Source organism: Bacillus rossius, chromosome 1, assembly GCF_032445375.1.
Source record: "Bacillus rossius redtenbacheri isolate Brsri chromosome 1, Brsri_v3, whole genome shotgun sequence".
In the NCBI taxonomy this organism is placed as follows: domain Eukaryota; kingdom Metazoa; phylum Arthropoda; class Insecta; order Phasmatodea; family Bacillidae; genus Bacillus; species Bacillus rossius.
The window spans coordinates 152,826,822-152,848,548 of NC_086330.1; the positions used below are offsets into that span (position 1 = coordinate 152,826,822).

General features: G+C 37.1%; 1 protein-coding gene across 1 annotated transcript in view; it reads left to right on the plus strand.

Moving 5' to 3' along the window:
- LOC134537824 (furin-like protease 2) overlaps positions 1-21,727 on the plus strand; it is a 205,876-nt gene that overhangs the window by 106,600 nt on the left and 77,549 nt on the right. Inside the window, exon 3 of the mRNA XM_063378711.1 lies at positions 11,090-11,224. Within this exon, the coding sequence (XP_063234781.1) occupies positions 11,090-11,224 (135 nt within the window). The remainder of the gene's footprint in view (positions 1-11,089; positions 11,225-21,727) is intronic.

Below are 21,727 nucleotides of genomic sequence, written 5' to 3' on the forward strand. Positions count from 1 at the left end.
GCTTATCACACTGCTTTCAGCGCCAATTGCTGCTGTCGACGGCATACTGGGGAACTACAATCCGAGCGAGAGAGACAGAGAGCTGTTTTGACAGAATGGTGGGCAAAACATTGCTGTAAAAGCATTGGTTCTTATGGGAGAAAGATGCAAGTTGCTAGTAAATTCCCTAAAAATGTAGGTTTTTCGCAATTTTACAGTTTTTGCGGGTAATACTTAAAGATGGAACGAGTGAAATATAATTTTAAATACAGTTATATTGTAGTGCGATGTGTAAATACGACATTAAATGCGCTAGAAAATAGCTAACCCTTCTTCGACCCAACGCTTGTGACCAATATGTAGATCAGTTATTGAACCTATTATATATGTATTTCGGGTAGGTAATTTGATACAGTACATGGAATTTATCTCATCACTAAGTACTATTAATTAAAAATAATCGACTGCAATTGAATAATGACCACTTTTAAATGATTTGTGTGGGTTTGTTATTGTAGTCGTATTCGTTCATTACGAGTTTTAGTTGTGTCTTTACTGTTATAATATTTCAGATTCAATGCAATTTTTTAAACAGGATAATCTAAATTACGTAGCAAGATAAAACAAACCTATTACTAGGATAGATTTTAAGAGGAAATCATTGGACGAATGCAAACCTAGACTGTGTGTTGATGTTTTAAATACAAATAAAATTCTCATCACAAACTGCTCTACCTCATGATAATATTATGTACAATTATAACAGTGTGTCGTCCATTTTTTTTTTAAATCTTGAAATTAGTGGCTTTAGAAAATAAAGTGCATACGTAATAGCTGAAGTAAAAACTTGTGTCAGCTACATTAATACGTATAATCTGGGTTACATTTTTTTTTTAAAAATGTAATTTATTTATCACTTTAAAACCTTTCAGTTTTGTTATTATTTGCCATTTCCCCAGGAGCCTCTACTTTATAAATTTACTGTATTGTCTTCAGGTGCTCTCTCCCCAGACCCTTCTCTATATAGAAATTTAAGTAACATATTTATACTTACCCATTTTTCGAGAAAATTAGCATTTATAGCAGTAAAAAAAAGAAACATTTTTGACTCTCCACCTTGAAAAGCCAACCCTAAAAATAAGGCTTTATGCACATAAATTACTGAACCAGTAATACTGGAGATTAGCAGATTTTAGAAAATAATTGTTAAGTAAATGATTGGTTGGATCAGCTACCTTAATAATGCATAATATCTTGTTGAAATGGTAATTAAAGTATGATTAACTTTGCTTACCTAACCTCTCAATCTTTTCACTTAATATGGCTGACATAACCGAACCTACTATGCACACAATTTCAGAGTATTTTTAATGTACCTAACCTAACCACTTTTTGAAATGGTAAACTATTTAAGGTATCACAATTCCCTCCCAGAGAATGGGTAAAAAGATTAATACACAAATATATATATATATATATTTTATTCAGGACAAAAAAAAATTGCTTTCCTTCAAACCTATCCTGCCTTTATGTACAAAAATCCACCGAATATACTTAAATCAAAGACGTTCAATTTACACGAGGGAAAAAATTACCGGTTCATACTATCTTAGCTGGTGACTTATCGAAACTCGTGTGTCTGGAGAAACTATGAACCTTGTCTCAAGCCTACAGTGCTCAATGTATTTAGCCTACTCATTGTTTTACGTGGTGTTTCCCCCAATAGGCCTATTATAACCTTTCACATTCATTATTTGCCTATTTTCCAGGAAAACCTACTTTGAAAAATAACTATTATCTTTAATTGGTTATTGCGTAAACTCTTGTAGAAATAGTAATTTACGTGTAATGTTGCTCACCTTACCTACAAAACATTTTTTTTAAAATTTTAATTATGTAATATACACATTTCTGTGAAGTTGCTCATTTCTGTAATTACTTTTAAAATTATTAGATGTGCAGTGTATACATAGGCTTGTTAAAATGGTGAAATATTTGAACACCACCCTTTTATAGTATGATTGGAAACAAGCGTGGCTCCAGAAGTGTGCTCGACCCCCGAAAAATGCTGGCATGACAGCACCACTCAGTATTTGGTTTTATGTGACCATGGTGTTGCGTGTTTCTTTTGGCGCATTTGCAGTGGCCCACCATAAAGGAAGCCTTAACATCATGTTTCTTTGTATGATAGTCTCTCTCAAAGTGTCTTCCTGGAGCTTCTGCTGAATGGAAAACATGTTAGGATGCAGAAAAAAAAAATTTGATTTTTTTTTTTTTAATTCAGAGGCTTTCCTGCAGACTTGATCTGCCCCACAGGAAAACTCCACTGGATGCAATTTAGTAAAGTCAATCAAAGATGTGCAATGTACCTACTACATGACGTAAGAAAAATCAATGGTACATACCATAATTGTTTGTCTATTCAAAATCATACTTCTGGAGAAATGTACTGAGTGGAAGCAGTGTAGTGCACAATACATTAACTCATTTTACACAGTGAGTTTCTCCAAGAGGCCTATTATACCATGCTATTTAATTTTCTAACTACTACTACTCCGTAGCCTGTGTAGTTTCTGGATGTCTGTAACTACATACTATGTCATGATTACAACCAACAAGTCCTTGTTAGAATCTTGAAGTATAATAAATTGTAAGCAAATAAACTCAGTTCCAATTTTTGACTGTTAAGAGATATTGCCCAATGGGACTAAATTGGGCCAGGAAGATAAATGACTCAATTTGAAGTAATTGTAACAGAATTTATGCGTGGACTATTTTGATGTATACTTGTTGCCTTAAAATAAAATTCACATAAATAAACACTGTTGATACGATTCATAACACTGTCACCAAAGTTTGAAATTTTTGTCTACTCTAGAATTACATTAATAAAACAAGAAATGTAATACAGGAAAAAGTAACAGTAGACTGACAATTTCAAAAAGAAAATTATTGCCTAGGTAGGTGTAAATGTTTAACAGTTATTGTCAAGCACAAATTTTAGTTATGTATAACAAAATTTACAGCACATTTGCTGAACACTGGTGTGAGTACATAACCTTATGACCACCCAAAACTTGCACTTCTCATTATATTCGTAACACAAATCCTAATTTTTAACATACACATCAATATTTAAATGAAGCTTATTTATGTATAAGAAGCTGAAATCAATCATTATTGTATTGATTACTTTTGACATCATTTTTTTTATTATTTAAAAGCTGAGATTACATTCATCGGATTTTTAAAGTAAACAAATATTTAAAAATTAAGATAACTCCTAAAAGAAAATACACTTCAAAAATTATATTTTGAAAGTAAATTCAATCAATTCAACACATCATCTGTTCATTCATCACGTAATTTTACAAATTCATCCCGTATTATTGCTGTCAACGTATGTCGTCTGCTAACAAAGCACTGTTTGCCCACCATTCTGTCAAATTCAATTGGAATCAAAGATGGCCTCCCACTAGCAGTCTATATATCTCTAGGTCGTTGTGTAATATTGACTGGATTGACGTACACAAAACAAAGAAGATATCATAATGTTTCATGTGTGAGCCTGCACAATGCTTCTTGATTCTTCCTTGCTATCGAGATGTGCGCACTATCTAGCGGCATGGGAGTGAAACATTTCTCATTTCTTGCTAAGTAGAGTGAAATAATTTTTTAAAATACGCGAACAACAAGGAAAAAAAAATAGCGAAAAGCAATTTTTAACTTGTTTGAATGTGTTTTGTATTAAATAATTGTAAGAATAATATATATTGAAATGACTTTCTGAAAATAACGAGAAAAGAAACAAGAGAATGGCAATGCTAGTCGCCAGCATGTATCAAACATAAAGTAGCCTTCATACATTTTGATAATCAGTGATCATTGAATCGGCGATAGTTTTTGGTCATAAGCATTTAATTCAATTTTAAGTTCACTGGCGGGGGGGGGGGGGGTCATGACCCCTGTGACCCCCCCCTCTGGATCCGCCCCTGATCGAATCCTTCATATACTAAGGATTCGACGGTGTTTGAGAATTTGATTGGCCCATCTCTAGTAAAACGTTTAACAGGTCGAGGCAGGCGTGTCCCTTAATTAATTGTAATATCCCTCTCTAGTGGAAGCGATTGTTTTATTCTCGCGAGGACTGGCGAGGTATCTTCTCCATGCTGCAGTTATCCAGGGTCAGCACGCCGATAGCTGAGCGACGTACGGAGCTTCATGTCCGATGACGACCGTTCACGTCTGTCGTGTGTCGTGGTTTGACACGTCTGCATCGATGAGATCGTCGATACTTAAAAAAAAGTCGACCTCGACCTGAACGGAAATGCAAAATTAGTATAATTATATATGTATATATATTTGATTTTGTTTTATTGTTCGTGTCATTCATTAAAATTTGGCTAACATGCATTACATAATTAACTCTCCACTCTTTTTTTCAGCCCTGTGACGTGAAAACATTGGCATGGCATGGAAATAATTTTTGTTGCCATGTTTTAAAATAATTCTGATTAATCGTTATTCCTAATACATCGATGTCGACATCATGTTGCACGCTGGTTACTAGTACCCGACAGCTCTATAAAAACAAACAGGAGACAGAAAAAAACATATTCACAAGAAACTAGTAAAATGGCACTATCTAAACATTTAACTTGATTCTAAATCACTCAAGGCAAAAGCTGGGATGGCTACTTACAATAAGAAATAAACAACTGCTTCCCCGATATCCCTGCTTTGTATTAGCTGTGTGAGTACGTATTTAAAACAAAATATTTGTCGACGAAACATAACCCTCCTTAAACAAACCTCCGCCCCTTTCCCCAAATGATATCCTACAGCGAGAAGTGTCATCACAGCAACAGCCTTGCAACAAGTATGATTAACCTCTACAGCAAGGGCCAAGTACAACCACTATTGACTTTGACAATTAGAGATATGGTCGCGAGGTACTTCCAAAACCATGACTTATCGCTCAATAATATCTGAGAGCCTGAGCTAGCCACAATAGACCCAACAAATTCACGTCATCATAGACCCAAGAGTCCCTCAGCGCACAGACATTATCTACTCACACAGTTAAACTTGGGCATGACAATACTTGACATGGTAAATGTCATAGTTATGAAATTAAATAGTTAGAAAAATTAATATCATTTAATACTTTTTTTAGATTCAGAACATACAAATGCATGTGTGAAACTGAGTATGGGAATTGAGCAAAAAACATTAGTTGGGAATACTCTGTAGAATCTATTATACCTATAACGTAAACGTCATTGATCTTAATTTTAATAACGCTAAAAATCATATGCATTGTTTTAATTTTTTTTCTTGTGTTTTTAACATATTAATCAATCATCAAAACAATCGTCAATATTTAAGTTACTGGCTGGCTTATGAAGGTTGTTTTGAAGAGTTTATTTGGCGAGGGGGCTAGTCCGTGCCCGCAGACCCCCGGCGCGGCTCACCTCCAGATACGACGGCCTCTAAAGAGGAATTGGAGCAACCCAGGGTCGCCGCTGCGACCTCGCACGCCATCTTACGTTTCACCACGAATTCGGTCACCAGAGTTAGAGTTACATGCTAGCTGCGAAGTGTCACGCAAGTTGGTCGTAATTATTATAAACAATCGCGAGACATTTTGCCACTAACAGATAACACTTAAAAAAAAAAAAGACTGGCTACGAAATCGCTGAGTTAACATAAGATAAAAAAAGAAATAAATTTATAGGAAGAACATTTAAATTATAGTAAGGATAAGAAAAGTAAATAAAAAAAAACATGTCGTGTGAGACCTAGCCTAGAGACACGAATAAAATAAAAATCGGTTTCAAATAATTATAGGGTATGTACTCTTTTGGGTTCAATTAATATATAAATGAATTAGGGGTTAATCCATCGGCGACATCGGGAGGATGGATGGCAAGGGAATGGGGCACTTTACGGAACGAATTGGTAGGGGAAGCGGGATCACCAAATTGATGCCCACCGGTTGGTGGCAACGTCCGCTACGTTTTTCTCCTAAAAAAAATTCTAGGTTTGACTACACCAGATTTCGAACCCAGATCTTTTTATTTTGAGAACGAGTGAACTGACAACTTTTTATTTTTATTTTAACTGACAATAGGTGTTTATTTGAGTTGAAATTTGCTAACTTTGGAATATTTAATTTTGTGTCGAATTGAGACGATTCAAATTAACATCAATGACTCACCCGGAACTCGAACCCTGAACCGCTTGCAACAAAAACCGCCGTGCATCGACGGCACTACAGAGGTCGATGATCCATTTCTGAGCGCAACCAATCACATACAACTCATTTAATTGTTTCAGAAAAAAATATTTCATAATTTCATAAATTTTTAATCCTTGCACTTATCCATCAAAAAATGGTTTTAACCTTTTTCCTACTTTTTGTCACAAGTTTTCAATAGATTAAGCAAATAATTTTCTTCTTATGCAATGGTATTTTCCATTGTACGAGTGATACATAAATGCATATTTTCTTTTGCCATTTCGTTCATGTCCATTCGTTAATTGTTATTAGTACCCGAAACGTATGCGATGAACATAGACAGCGGCGTCACAATAAGTATATCCAACTTGTTACGTGTACTTCTTACGACTTCCGATTTTCACTGAGAAGAAAACCCTTTACTCCTTACGGTTTTGTAGTAACTCTTACATCCTCTGCGCCGGCGAAGTGCTAGAAAGTTACAACGAGCGATTAGGTTTGAGCGATAAGATGCCAAGGTAACTTCACTAGGAGAGGGGGAGAGGGCTGTAAAAAAGGTCCTGTGATTGCAGGTAACACTTTCTCCGATTATTGTGCTCTTAAAATATTTGCTATATCTTTGCTCTCAGTTGCTTGAAAAAATTATCTGGCTAGCCATTACTATTTTTTATCAACGTATTGAATATAATTTTAAAAGGTTTTTCGTTGCCTTCACTTATGCGTAATGCTTGTTTAATATTTCCTGAACTAGAGGTTTGTCCTTTACATGCTAGAATAAATTTCACTTTGTCACAAATATTTCATGTTTCACATTCCATTTCATATGAACACTTGTAAAACATTGCTTGGTGTGTCCTTTCAGTAAATAAGACATTAAAATATTTTATTAATTGTACTTATGCGTAGTCAGTTTGAATATATGTACACCAGGCAGGGTTTAGATAAGCTGAAACGTACTGTTCGTATAAATGTTTGTGAATGTTATTGTCTACATATTTGTTTATAAAGAATGAGTCCGAATTTGACCGACAAACGTCTGGTAAAATTTCATGACGATAAAATAAGTTGAAAACCTCTATACTACTTATGGTCTAAAGTGCTTCTCAAGGCTGGCATATGTCTTTGAAGATGGAGCTGAACAAAATTGTTATTGCAAATAATAGATAAAGTATTTAAGATGTAACATTGAGTGTCTCGATTATGTTTAAATGAATAATGTTCTGAAACCACCGTGGATTTTGTGGCTGTAGAAGAAATAATTCATTAAGATAATTGGGAGTAGCGACTTATTTTTCTACGTTATTTTGTGACAAGTAACTTCCCTTAATTATTTCAATGAAATAAATTTTCAACAGCCACAAAGTTCACGGTGGTTTTAGAACTTCGTTCGATTAAAAATAATCCAGACACTCAGTGTTCAGTGTTCTTTACAGTAAAATGTTTGTTCAGCTGCAACTTCAAAGACGTATACTAGACTAGGGAAGCAGTTTAGACCATAAGTCGTATAAAGGTTTTTAACTGACGTTGTCGTTGTCGATGGACCGGCCGCCGTTTGTTAATGGCATTCGGACACACTCTGTATTATGTAAAAAATAATTACACATGTATGAAAGCTACTTGAGCAATACAGTATACATAAAAATCAACCTTACTTTTTTATACATGAATACAATCTTTTTTTTGTGCGTTTTGTAAGAAAATACGAGTAGTACTTTGTAGTAAAATATATAATATTACACAGTTTTTGATCAAATTTGAGCCAAGATTGTCAATCTATATTTACCACGGGATCAATGTTGTCAACTAGAGTCCCATAGACTTATATTAATCATTTATTGAACATTGTACAAAATATGGTCATTTAGTCCAAAGGCGTCTATAATATTGGTGGATTTTATCTTCATGTATTTGAGTTTAATTTCTCTGGAGAAATTACCTCACAATTTTAACGCTCCACGACTTCGCTCCTCATATTTATCGAAGGTCACATTCATAGAAAACTCAATAGCTTTCACGACATTACTAAAGAATTTATTCGCTATATATCGTGGTAGAAGACTTCCAAGCCCCAATAAAATTTCATAGTTTATTGAAAGCCAGTTATTCAAGAGACTAGCTATCTTATCAAGAAAGGTAAAAATAACTGCGTTTCTATATTATTTCATGAGGCTATTTCGCTTCAGCGTTGTTTCAGAATAGCCGTGTTCCAATACTTCGTGAGTTGTGTACGTTACTGAGAATTGTATTTCAGAATTATTTCTTGCTTTTGTGATTATTCTTTCCGCTTGCTCAGTTTGGTCCGTGGAGGTAGGAAAAAAAAAACTATTCAAGGATACTCGTTGCAGTAACTGCGATAAGTGGTACGTTATCGACATAAAGTTTGACAAGACTACTAGGGCGGCCATAAATTCGGACGCTCACTAGTTTCAGAGCAGAACCACTGCTTTGGTTCTTGCTACCAAGTCGCCTTTTCCTTTGTCGGGAAATATAAGTCTAGAACAATAAAGAGACAGGACTCATAAAATAACAGCAACAAAATCGTGTCTTCTAACCCAATCGAGTAGTATCTTATAGAGTGTTACATAAATTCATACACTGTTAGAAATTATGGTATTTTTCGGACTTTTCAAAGAATAATTTAACCGAAATAACAAAGAGTTCTTCGTCATAAAAATTATGCCGTTTTTCGACTTTCGAGTGGTTTGTTTAGTTTTAAACAAAAGTAAACACGCACATGGATAAAGAATAGTGTTATTACTGTAGACTTAACCATTTTTCGAATGTTTTGCTAATGCACCAATAATATTCTTTTGAAACATGATCGGAATAAGTGAACTTGGTGTCAGTTAATTTACGAAGATAATCGTAAATTTAAGAAGTTCCCTGAATAATTTTAACCAACGTTCTTCGTAAAATGAACGTGAAAATTTTAACAGTGTACGGGTTGTCGAATCCCTGACGCAACACATAACAAACGCAAGGTTTATAAAAAAACAAGAGTTTTTTTTTATAAATAAACTTGTGAAATTCTTAGTATTTTGTTATAAAAGCATCATTTGCTTTCAATTTTCGATAGTTTATTAAGTGAAACGTGACGCGTGTGATACAAATAAAATAGTATTCTTCTTCGTAAAGTTTACTAAACACTTCACTTCAAATATGGAAGGTCAAAACGCAAGAAGTTGACAGTTGATTGCGTGGGTATTTGCGTCTTGATTAGTTTATAAACGGGCATTCCGAAACTCATCTAAATAAATATTTTGAAGTCATGTTTCTTTAGGCGCTTTGAGGGTGAAAATTTTGTATGCGGTGGAAATGCAATGAAATGCGCGCGCAACACGGAAGAAATTTTAATTGGTTGAAAGTACAATGCGCATGCGCGTTTCTGCTATACCCAGGAGCTGAAGTCGTCACGATGCGGACCTGTGGTGGCATGCACTCGTATATATTAGCTTTCATAAACATCAGGGGACGTACCAGCGTATTCGTATGTCAAATGTAATTTTATGTTACTGAAACTTTCTGGGATGCATTCCATAAACTTAAATAGTCACTTAAGGACATAATCAAACATTAAAATATACTTATAATTTATTAGACAATCAAATTTTCTAGAACAAAAATGGCGTCGATGATTGTAACATTTTGTTGGTTTTCTTTAACATCACGAACGCTGCGCTATATTTTATGTATTTTGCAAACTAGAGGTTGTTGTCTGGAAGCTGGATTCCCACACTCTTTCATCTCATTTTACTGAGCTTTACCTTTTGTCTCTGTCCCATAAAATTTCCCCTGTCTTAACGTCCTATGTGGCAAAATAACAGATGAACTGAAATAAATATTTCTATCAAAATACATTCCGAAAGCATACATATAACAAAAATTGTACTAAAAATGTTTTTCTACACAATATTTGGCACTGTTATTTTTAACTACTCTACGTATCGATTGTGGTTTAACTAAAAACTAGGCCTATATATTAGATTCTGCTTATAATTAAAACATATTAAGATGTTTGTATTTATTTAGCTTAATGCTAGTAATACTCGGATACAGAGTACTAAGAGAAAATGTATTTATAGTTAAAATATTAGTTAAGATATTATGATACTGCATAGTATGAATAAATCACTGCTACTGTTTTGTATTTACATACTGCTAATATCTCTGTGTTTTCCAGGTTTTGAAGATTTTTTTTTAATACCCGTGTGTTACCTGTTTTACAGATTTTCCCTGTTTGATGGAAACAAAAAAAAAGATACATTAAAACAAACAAAAAAAAAAGAGCGAGTATTTCTGTACTCGCCAGTGAAGTGTAATATCTTGCCTCGGTAACGAGCAAATTCATATGTGTTCTCATGTTGCAAATACACTTATTATACGAAAATTGGAGACGAAATTTAATGTAGAATTCTTTAAAATAATGCCGAGCGTGATAAATACAGGCAAATTATTATCCAACTAATTTTCTGGACGCGAATATCACGTAGTTTCAGCACCCGCCGCTAGAATTCGCTGCCACGCTATCCATTTGCAGATATAAATTTTAAATTTTATAACTGAACGGCTTTGATAAAAGCGAAAAAAGACTTGAAAAAAAAAAAAAAACTAATTTCCATCTTCGGACTTCGATTTTCGACAAGACATTTTATTTAAATACTTCAATAAAGTTTCAATTTTTGTCTTTGTGCAGTTTTGTTCTCGCCATAAAGCCAGCGGAAGGCAGCGCTTGCGGTTACACATCCCCGCCGTTCCATTCACGAAGTTGCTCCCGCCAAATGTCGTACACCGAGAGCTAAGATGCTGCACGTCACTTGTAGCGCGCGCCATGTTGTCGTGTGTGCACGGCTGCTGGGTCTCGCCCCGCAGAACGGCGGCGCCAAGGGCGGGCTGGACATGAACGTGGTCCCGGCGTGGCGCAAGGGCTACTCCGGCAAGGGCGTCGTCGTGTCCATCCTGGACGACGGCATCCAGACCAACCACCCGGACCTGGCGCTCAACTACGTGAGTCACCCGTCCCGTCGCCTGCGCCTCTGCAGAGCACGGGTCACCGACACTGTCTCTCTCTATATATCTATATACATACACACACGTGTAATTTGACAGTGAAACTTCTTTGCTGAGGGGGGCTACAATTTTCGAGCGTTACAAAATTTCAGATCGCATGAGGGGAATAGCTAATAAAGTGGTGGGGGAACCGGTAGAAGAGGAGAGTGCGTCTGCGGAGAAACGCCACTCCAACGCATGCTCTTGCAATCCAATGGGAAGAAGGCAAAAAAAAATAAGGATGGGTAAGTACGTATCGCAGCATGCTATACGCTAGTTGTAACGGCCGAAAGGGGAGACGGCAGGGGAGAGGTGGAAACGATGCAGCAGTGATGATACGGAATTCTCGTAACGCTGCTTGTGTTTGTACACTTCTCAGTTTTCGTAACGGCTAACGATTGACGATCCCATATTAATTTAATTTAATTTATTTAAAGTATCTTTAATTTATTTATTCGTGTGGAAATTATCATTCATTTTTATGTGGATAGTGTGACTAAAAATGTAAAATAGACGTGTAGACTTAAGAGGTTAGCTTTATAAGTTTGAATTATTTTTGATATGTGAACACTGTGATTTGAAATGTCAAAAGGACTTATAAACTTGTGAGATATACGTTTTGAGTGTAATTTATGTTCGATTGGAGTGTTTTTTTTTTTTTCAGTTTTATCAGCTGAAGATCATGATTTAACATCATGCCTAAAAATAGTAAAAAGACCGAAGCAGATAAGAGGTATTATCAAAGGCAATTTGGTAATGAACCGCCAAAAGAAGAGCCAGAAAGTTCTTGTGAATGGATGCGAGAGTACAGAGCCCGGGAATAGCATTTTTTTTGAGATCATACCCGCATAATTAATATTCTCAATTACTATCTCGTGTTCAATTATAAAATAAAATAATATCTCTAGCTATACCTAAAAAGCAATACGTTTTACATCTGTCCCGCGTGCACTCCACGCACGCCTTTTTTTAAAATGGAACTGAAATACTGAATTAAAATTACATATTGCATACTATGTGGCTATGCTAGTATTAACCACACAGTTATCAATGTGTTTTCTGTGGCGTATGTAACAGAATGAGTGTTTGTTTAGTATTATTCAAATACATACACGTGTAATTGTTCGCTACTCTGTAAGCAAAAGTATAAATACGTTTACGATGACCAACGTCTGTAACACTAGATTATGATTGATCACCGATGCTAAGCTATCCACCTCAACAGACACGCACTTACTTCAAAGTAAGAAATTGGTTGCTTATGCCACTCGTCGGAGAACTTACTTTTTTTTTTTTTATATAAACACTCTCACTCCTCAAGTTGACTGCCATCAATTTATATGTAAATATATGCATATATTTATATAAAAATACTTATATTTAATTTAAACAGCTACTCATCTGTATTCCACATTCGTAAGTTAGTTTAATTCCAAATCTCAGGAAGCAGTGTCATCAGCCTTTCAAAAGATAAGACTACTATCATCACTCAAAGGGAAACTGTAATATTTGTTAAACTTGGGTTCCATAGAAAATTTTGATATGTAAACACTAAGCTCAAGTCAAACTACTACTGGACTTTCAACTCAAAGATACGATCAGAACCAATAGAAAAAAAATGTAGATTGACTATATATATTCTCCAAAAACAATGACAATTAGATATCAGCATTTTCGATTCCCAGTTCATCCAAACAAAAAGAAAACTTAGTAACAGAAACTCGGCGACAAGTTAAGCAATCATGCCCTCGACCTAGGAATCACGGGCGAACTAGCATTCGAATTCGGTTAAAATAATTAAATCAGTTGACTTAGTGTTTTCAAATCAACGAAAGAAAAATATATTTAGTAAGTTATGTGTAATATTGTTAAAATATTACAAATTAACTTTGCACAACTAGTTAGTCAGTACAGTAAATAAACAAGATAATTTTAATACTCAGGGCTCACTTCTAGAATATACTGAGAAACAGTAAACAAGGTAATGTTACAATATGGTGGAGTTGCTTGGCTTCTGGGTTGTAGCCGCGTCGAAGGCGAAGGTACCACCGACGTTTCGGTCGACGTTCCAGTCTCCATCAGCAGTCACCTGATGTTAAAATATAGTCTCAAACATCTATTAGCAATTCACATAAAGAGTTAAACTGAAGAAACAATCATCAAAGTTAAACCAACTAACATTTCGAAGGAGAATGCTAGTTACCTAATATAATATTCGACAACACTTAGCCTGAAAAAAAGTGACAAGTTTCACATACTATGGACCACACCTTATTTTGCCATAATACACAATGAAATTTGTGGTTGATTCCAACCGTCGGAAATAATTACAACCTTGACTTGTGGAGAGAAGCAATCTCTGGTTGTCGGTGGACCTCGTGACCCGCAGTAGCGGCGAATGTTCGACGAGGTGTGCTCTCAAAACCGAAGAGTCTTCGAAAAACTGTGTCACGCCGCAAGTAACGAGAAACTAACGGTACTCCGATGGTCGTCACCCTTGTTCCCCAGAATCTCGTGGTTTCAAGCACAGTGCGGCAATGTGGTTCTTGACTTGATTATCCACATGTCCTGTAGACTTCGTTGTTGGAGAGAGAGAGAGAGAGAGAGAGAGAGAGAGAGAGAGAGAGTGTGTGTGTGTATATGTATATATATATAAGTAGTATGTATTGGCTGCTCCGAGCCTAGGCTTCTATGCTGAAGAGCGAGGAGCTGATAGACCTCTGACGTCACGGCGGCCATTTTGGACTCAAAAATGACTCAAAATAACTCAAATTGACTCAAAATAACTCAAAATTCCTAAAATTTTCCCGATTTCGAGGGAAAATTTCCCATTTTAGTCCTCAAAAATGCCATCAGCTTCAAAATTCCTTAAAACTGCTTAAATTCCTTAGCGACTAAGGAAGGTCAGTCAGCCGTTGTTTTTTGTGGAGGAAGTATCTGTCGTCATTTTTTTTGCTCCCGCCAAGTTTAAACCAAGCACTCTATGACAATTTTATGAAAATTTTATTAAATATTTTTTATACATTTTAAAATTTCCCTCGATTTTTTCAATGATAATTACTAATTTTTAATATTGCGGACGTGACGTCATAATTTCACATGAAGCACTATTTTTATTATAATTTTATAACATAAATATTATATTAGTTTTGAAAAATTTTCCCGATTTTCTAGAATAAAAAATATGGATTTTTCAACATGGCGGCCGTAATGAAAAGTGTTTGATGACGTTATTACCTTCAAATTGGTGACCGTAACATCTTAACTGTCAATGTCATATCCTAAGTGACTTTTGGCGGTTTGCTAATGGGGAATTTAAGCCACTGGGGAATTTTTAAGTCGTTGAAATTTTTAAGGTATAAAACTGGATATTTTCTTTCAAAAAGGGAATGTTTCCCTTGAAGTAGGGAGGTTATAATGTTTCCTATTTTTTGAGAGTTTTTGGAGGAATATTTTTCCAAAAAACTGGTAATTTTTGCGGATTTTGGCGAAATTTTGGCAAATTTGGAGGAATTTTGAGTCATTTTTGGCTAAATTTTGAGGGTAAAGGTTAGAAGGCCTAGGTTATCTACGATGACCACCATGACATCATAATCCAAGACGGCAGCGAAAAATCTCCCAATTCTCCCTAGGAACCCTGCCGCCGGAGAAACTGTTATATACTAGATACTTATCAATAAACTTTTGGTGGTATCCAAAGAATATTATTCAATATTCGCTCCATTTGCATAGAATCTCTGTCACAGAGAACAAAATTTAAATGTATTTCCTTTTGATTTCCCAATGCCTTGCAAAACATATAAATGATAATAAAACAGTTATTGTAATTAAAATAAACATTTTATTACCATCTGTAAGGCAGTAGTGGTATAACATGATTGCAAATTTGAACATTCGCTAAAGAAATGGTTGGCAGCAATACTGTGTTCGGATTCTTTCCCGGGCATTTATGCTATGTTTTTTATCATTAACTACATTAATTAAAGTTAATTGTAAACCATTTCCTGTATATTTCTAGAGTCTCAATTGCATAGGCTACATTGAAAAAAAAAATCAGATTGTTAAATTTTCGATTACCTTTTCATGGTTTAAAAAACTTAAGCTGAAATAAAACGTCCGACAAAAATTTGTAAGAGCTTCAAGAAATATTCAATTTTGTTTAAAAAATACCGTATATTACATATACAAAAAATAACCATATTAATGTGTTGTACGAGAGTAGTATATAATAGGGCAAGCTGGGACAGGCCTCAGGCGGTGGATTGAGATTGTCAGTCCGCCATCTTGGATTGTGACGTCACGCGGCCATCTTGGATTGTGACGTCACGGCGGCCATCTTGGATAAGCGTAACGTGACACTTTTTCGTGCGTGCAGCCAGCGTAACGGGACACAGCGTAACAGGACACAGCGTAACGGGACATAACGTAACGGGACAAGTATATCACGGCGTCCATCTTGAATCCGCCATTTTGTATGACGTCATTGTGTGTTCTCGAAAATTCCGGTGATGTGTTTTCCGCCATTTTGAATTATGACGTCACCGTTGCAATTTTCGTTACGCTCGCCATCTTTAACTTTTTTATTATCCGATTTTAATGAAAATTTTTTTAAAAAATTATAAAAAAATTCACTTAATAAAATTTTAACAAAATAATAAAAAAATATATATACTTTTACGACACGGAGCTCGGAGTCCTCAGTTCGAACCCGGTGAGGGCAAAAAAAAATAAAAATGGTGACCGATCCTTCCCCTGTGGCGGGGGTGCTGGCAGACTGACCCCCACCACTTATGTCAATGCACATATACTATCAGATAGTATGACGTCATGTCCGCCATCTTGAAATTTGGACGCCATCTTGAAAATCTTTATTTATTATCCGATTTTAATGAAAAATTTTTTAAAAAATTATAAAAAAATTCACTTAATAAAATTTTAACAAAATAATAAAAAAAAATATACTTTTACGACACGGAGTTCGGAGTCCTCGGTTCGAACCCGACAGAGGCAAAAAAAAATATAAATGGCGACCGATCCAACCCTCACAGTGGATGCAGGCAGACTGACCCCCACCACTTATGTCAATGCACATATACCATCAGGTAGTATGACATCATGTCCGCCATCTTGAAATTCGGAAGCCATCTTGAAAATCTTTATTTATTATCCGATTTTAATGAAAAAAATTCCAAAATTCATCAAAAAATTAACGTATTTGAATTCTGTTTGATTATATCGATGCACGTCCTTGGTTCGATTCCCGACGAGAGTAAACAGTCGATCCTTCCTCCATGAAAGCTACCTAGACTGATCTATCACCACCAATAGCAAGGTATATACCGTCAACTGGTATGACATCATGTCCGCCATCTTGTCTTCATCTACTGGAGACCACCATCTTGTTTTCGTCTGCTAGAGTGTGCCGATATCATGTAGTATAATAATCTGGTCACCACACCTTTGACCTTGACCTTGAACTTTGACCTTGACCTTGAAATTTGAACTTGAACTTTGACCTTGACCTTGACCTTGAAATTTGACCTTGACCTTGAACTTTGACCTTGACCTTGAAATTTGACCTTGACCTTGAAATTTGACATTGACCTTGAAATTTGACCTTGACCTTGAAATTTGACCTTGACCTTGAAATTTTACTTTGTCCTTGAAATTTGACTTTGTCCTTGATGTCCATCACGGATCCGTCATTTTATGTTCAGTACATGCTACCAGGAGCGACCACCTGCTGGAGTACACCATCTTGTGCGTGTACTCGTATTACCATCATGCTAGTTTTATTCTAACATGCTACAGTGCAGTAATCATTTATTACTGAGGTACCCACCATCTTAAAATTTGACCGCCATCTTGAAATCATGTAATTATTTAGCTAGAAATGCGGGAAAAATTCCAATAGTCTCCGAAAAAATCATTTATTAATTTACAAATCGAATCGATGGATCCCTGTCCACGGTTAGATTCTTGACCAGAGACAGTTGTAACTAATTATTAAATAAATGTTAGGTTCTGTTTTCCATTACCTTTCGCGGAGTTTATTAATCATTCACTCTACGAAAATAAACTCAAGTCAATATACCGGACCAACGAATTAAATCAGTGCCGATTAGCCTATTATGAAAGTCTAATTTTTCAATAATCTGAATAACATATAAGCCGTTCATGTACAAAGCCACACATATAGATCAATTGCCTTCAGTCCATGAGACCGAGTCATGTCATTATCAGACGTATAGGCTAGTCATTTCAGGACCACATGACCTTCGTAATCCATCGTGACATTTTTATACATTCTAAAGGACCAAGTAACCTTGTAAAATATTTTAGTAACACCAAGAGGTGATAAACTAGTAAATATTCAATCACTACATTTTGTACTACGCGCAGTCAACAAAAAAGGAAGCACCAACAACGAAAAGACAGCACCACCAACGAAAAGGCAGCACATTTGGAAGCACCGACAACGAAACGGCAGCACATTTGGAAGCACCGACAACGAAACGGCAGCACATTTGGAAGCACCGACAACGAAACGGCAGCACATTTGGAAGCACCGACAACGAAACGGCAGCACATTTGGAAGCACCGACAACGAAACGGCAGCACATTTGGAAGCACCGACAACGAAACGGCAGCACATTTGGAAGCACCGACAACGAAAAGGCAGCACATTTGGAAGCACCGACAACGAAAAGGCAGCACATTTGGAAGCACCGACAACGAAAAGGCAGCACATTTGGAAGCACCGACAACGAAAAGGCAGCACATTTGGAAGCACCGACAACGAAACGGCAGCACATTTGGAAGCACCGACAACGAAACGGCAGCACATTTGGAAGCACCGACAACGAAACGGCAGCACATTTGGAAGCACCGGCAACGAAAAGGCAGCACATTTGGAAGCACCGACAACGAAAAGGCAGCACATTTGGAAGCACCGACAACGAAAAGGCAGCACATTTGGAAGCACCGACAACGAAAAGGCAGCACATTTGGAAGCACCGACAACGAAAAGGCAGCACATTTGGAAGCACCGACAACGAAACGGCAGCACATTTGGAAGCACCGGCAACGAAAAGGCAGCACATTTGGAAGCACCGACAACGAAAAGGCAGCGCATTTGGAAGCACCGACAACGAAAAGGCAGCACCATCATCAAAAAGGCTGCACATTTGTCATTGGCTCCAATATTCATTGGCTCCAATATTCATTGGCTCCATTATTCATTGATTCCATCAGTCTATTGATTCCATCAGTCTAGTGACTCCATCTGTCATTGGCTCCTACAGTCATTGGCTCCTACAGTCATTGGCTCCAACAACTGTCTTTTGTCTCACCAACTCCAAATATATATATTTGGCTAGAATTCTACGAGTCTAAGAGACTATGAGACCACATGGCTACGAGTCTAAAATGATCTAGCTGGTTACGAGTTATACATGGCTTGCGAGGCTACAGAGCTACAAAGTTTCTAGTACACAGGTTTACATGACTGTGAGGATACAGGACTACAAGTCTGCAAGTGTACTTGACTACGAAGGTACTCGTCTACATGACTCCAGTTACCGCATCTGTCTTCGACGGAATTTTCTCTTTTGCTCCAACTGCTCCATCAGCATTATGTTATAAGATTACAAGGCCTCTTGCTTACGTAGCTTCAAGTCTACAAGCCTCCAATGCATCATGACTGCGAGACTACGATCAATGAGGTTACGAGTCTACGCGATTGCGAGTCTTCTAGGTTACATGATCGCGAGGCTATAGGACTACGAAGCTTCTAGAACGCATGGTTACGAGACTGCGAGGCTACAATTCTACGAGGTCCCAAGACATCCAGGCTACGCGACTACGAGCCATGAGGTTACGAGACTACGTGACTACGAATCTTCAAGTTTACGAGACTGCGAGGCTACAGAGCTACGAAGCCTCTAGTACACAGGTTTACGTGACTGCGAGGATACAGGACTACGCGACTTCGAGCCATAAGGTTACGAGATTACGTGACTACGAATCTTCATGTTTACGAGACTGCGAGGCTACAGAGCTACGAAGCCTCTAGAAAACGAGTTTACGTGACTGCGTGGATACAGGAATACAAGTCTGCATGAGTTCTTGACTACGAAGCTACTCGTCTACAAGGCTCCAATTGACACATCTGTCTTCGATGGAATTTTCTCTTTTGCTACATCTACACCATCAGCATTATGTTATAAGATTACAAAGCTACTTGCTTACGTAGCTTCAAGTCTACGAGGCTCCAATACATCATGACTACGAGACTACGAGCCATGAGGTTACGAGACTATGCGATTGCAAGTCTTCAAGGTTACGTCATCGCGAGGCTATAGGACTACGAAGCTTCCAGAACGCATGGTTACGAGAATGCATGACTAATTGGCCGCATGGCTACGAAACTTTATGTCTCTAACTGACTACAATAGCACTATTCAGTGGTGAGAGTTAATTTATTTCATGCAAAGGTACTTGCTGCAAGCAGTTCCACTTTTCAACATCAGATGACGTCACGTTTTGCTTGCAGGTAAAATAATATTTATTTATTTTATGCGGGATGCGGGTTGTTCACTATCGATCGCATAAGAAGAATGGCATCGATAGTCTTCAAGGAGAAGGAAGTTCGTCCTTCCTGCTAGTGCTTCTCAGATTTCTCACGGTCCGCCATCTTGGATTGTGACGTCACGGCTGCCATCTTAGATGGGTGTGACTTTGACCTTTGACCGAAACCGCAGGAATGATCGCAAGCACACGGATTAACCATCAAAATATATATAAGAATTATCAGGAGCACACGGAGAAAACCATTATAATGTTGGCAAGAATAATCAGGAGCACACGTAGAAAAACGACACATGTTTTCTTTGATATCATAAAATTACAGAAAAAAAATATTTAGAAATAAAAAAAATTAATAAAAAAATTTAAAATAAAAACAAAAAATACATAAATAGATTCTGCTAGCTTGTAAACTTATCATTGCTGAGCAAAGATAGAGTTCTAGTACAAGCCAGAATTTTATGTATTTTTTGTTTTTATTTTAAATTTTTTTATTAATTTTTTTTATTTCTAAATATTTTTTTTCTGTAATTTTATGATATCAAAGAAAACATGTGTCGTTTTTCTCCGTGTGCTCCTGATTATTCTTGCCAATATTATAATGGTTTTCTCCGTGTGCTCCTGATAATTCTTATATATATTTTGATGGTTAATCCGTGTGCTTGCGATCATTCCTGCGGTTTCGGTCAAAGGTCAAAGTCACACCCATCTAAGATGGCAGCCGTGACGTCACAATCCAAGATGGCGGACCGTGAGAAATCTGAGAAGCACTAGCAGGAAGGACGAACTTCCTTCTCCTTGAAGACTATCGATGCCATTCTTCTTATGCGATCGATAGTGAACAACCCGCATCCCGCATAAAATAAATAAGTATTATTTTACCTGCAAGCAAAACGTGACGTCATCTGATGTTGAAAAGTGGAACTGCTTGCAGCAAGTACCTTTGCATGAAATAAATTAACTCTCACCACTGAATAGTGCTATTGTAGTCAGTTAGAGACATAAAGTTTCGTAGCCATGCAGCCAATTAGTCATGCATTCTCGTAACCATGCGTTCTGGAAGCTTCGTAGTCCTATAGCCTCGCGATGACGTAACCTTGAAGACTTGCAATCGCATAGTCTCGTAACCTCATGGCTCGTAGTCTCGTAGTCATGATGTATTGGAGCCTCGTAGACTTGAAGCTACGTAAGCAAGTAGCTTTGTAATCTTATAACATAATGCTGATGGTGTAGATGTAGCAAAAGAGAAAATTCCATCGAAGACAGATGTGTCAATTGGAGCCTTGTAGACGAGTAGCTTCGTAGTCAAGAACTCATGCAGACTTGTATTCCTGTATCCACGCAGTCACGTAAACTCGTTTTCTAGAGGCTTCGTAGCTCTGTAGCCTCGCAGTCTCGTAAACATGAAGATTCGTAGTCACGTAATCTCGTAACCTTATGGCTCGAAGTCGCGTAGTCCTGTATCCTCGCAGTCACGTAAACCTGTGTACTAGAGGCTTCGTAGCTCTGTAGCCTCGCAGTCTCGTAAACTTGAAGATTCGTAGTCACGTAGTCTCGTAACCTCATGGCTCGTAGTCGCGTAGCCTGGATGTCTTGGGACCTCGTAGAATTGTAGCCTCGCAGTCTCGTAACCATGCGTTCTAGAAGCTTCGTAGTCCTATAGCCTCGCGATCATGTAACCTAGAAGACTCGCAATCGCGTAGACTCGTAACCTCATTGATCGTAGTCTCGCAGTCATGATGCATTGGAGGCTTGTAGACTTGAAGCTACGTAAGCAAGAGGCCTTGTAATCTTATAACATAATGCTGATGGAGCAGTTGGAGCAAAAGAGAAAATTCCGTCGAAGACAGATGCGGTAACTGGAGTCATGTAGAC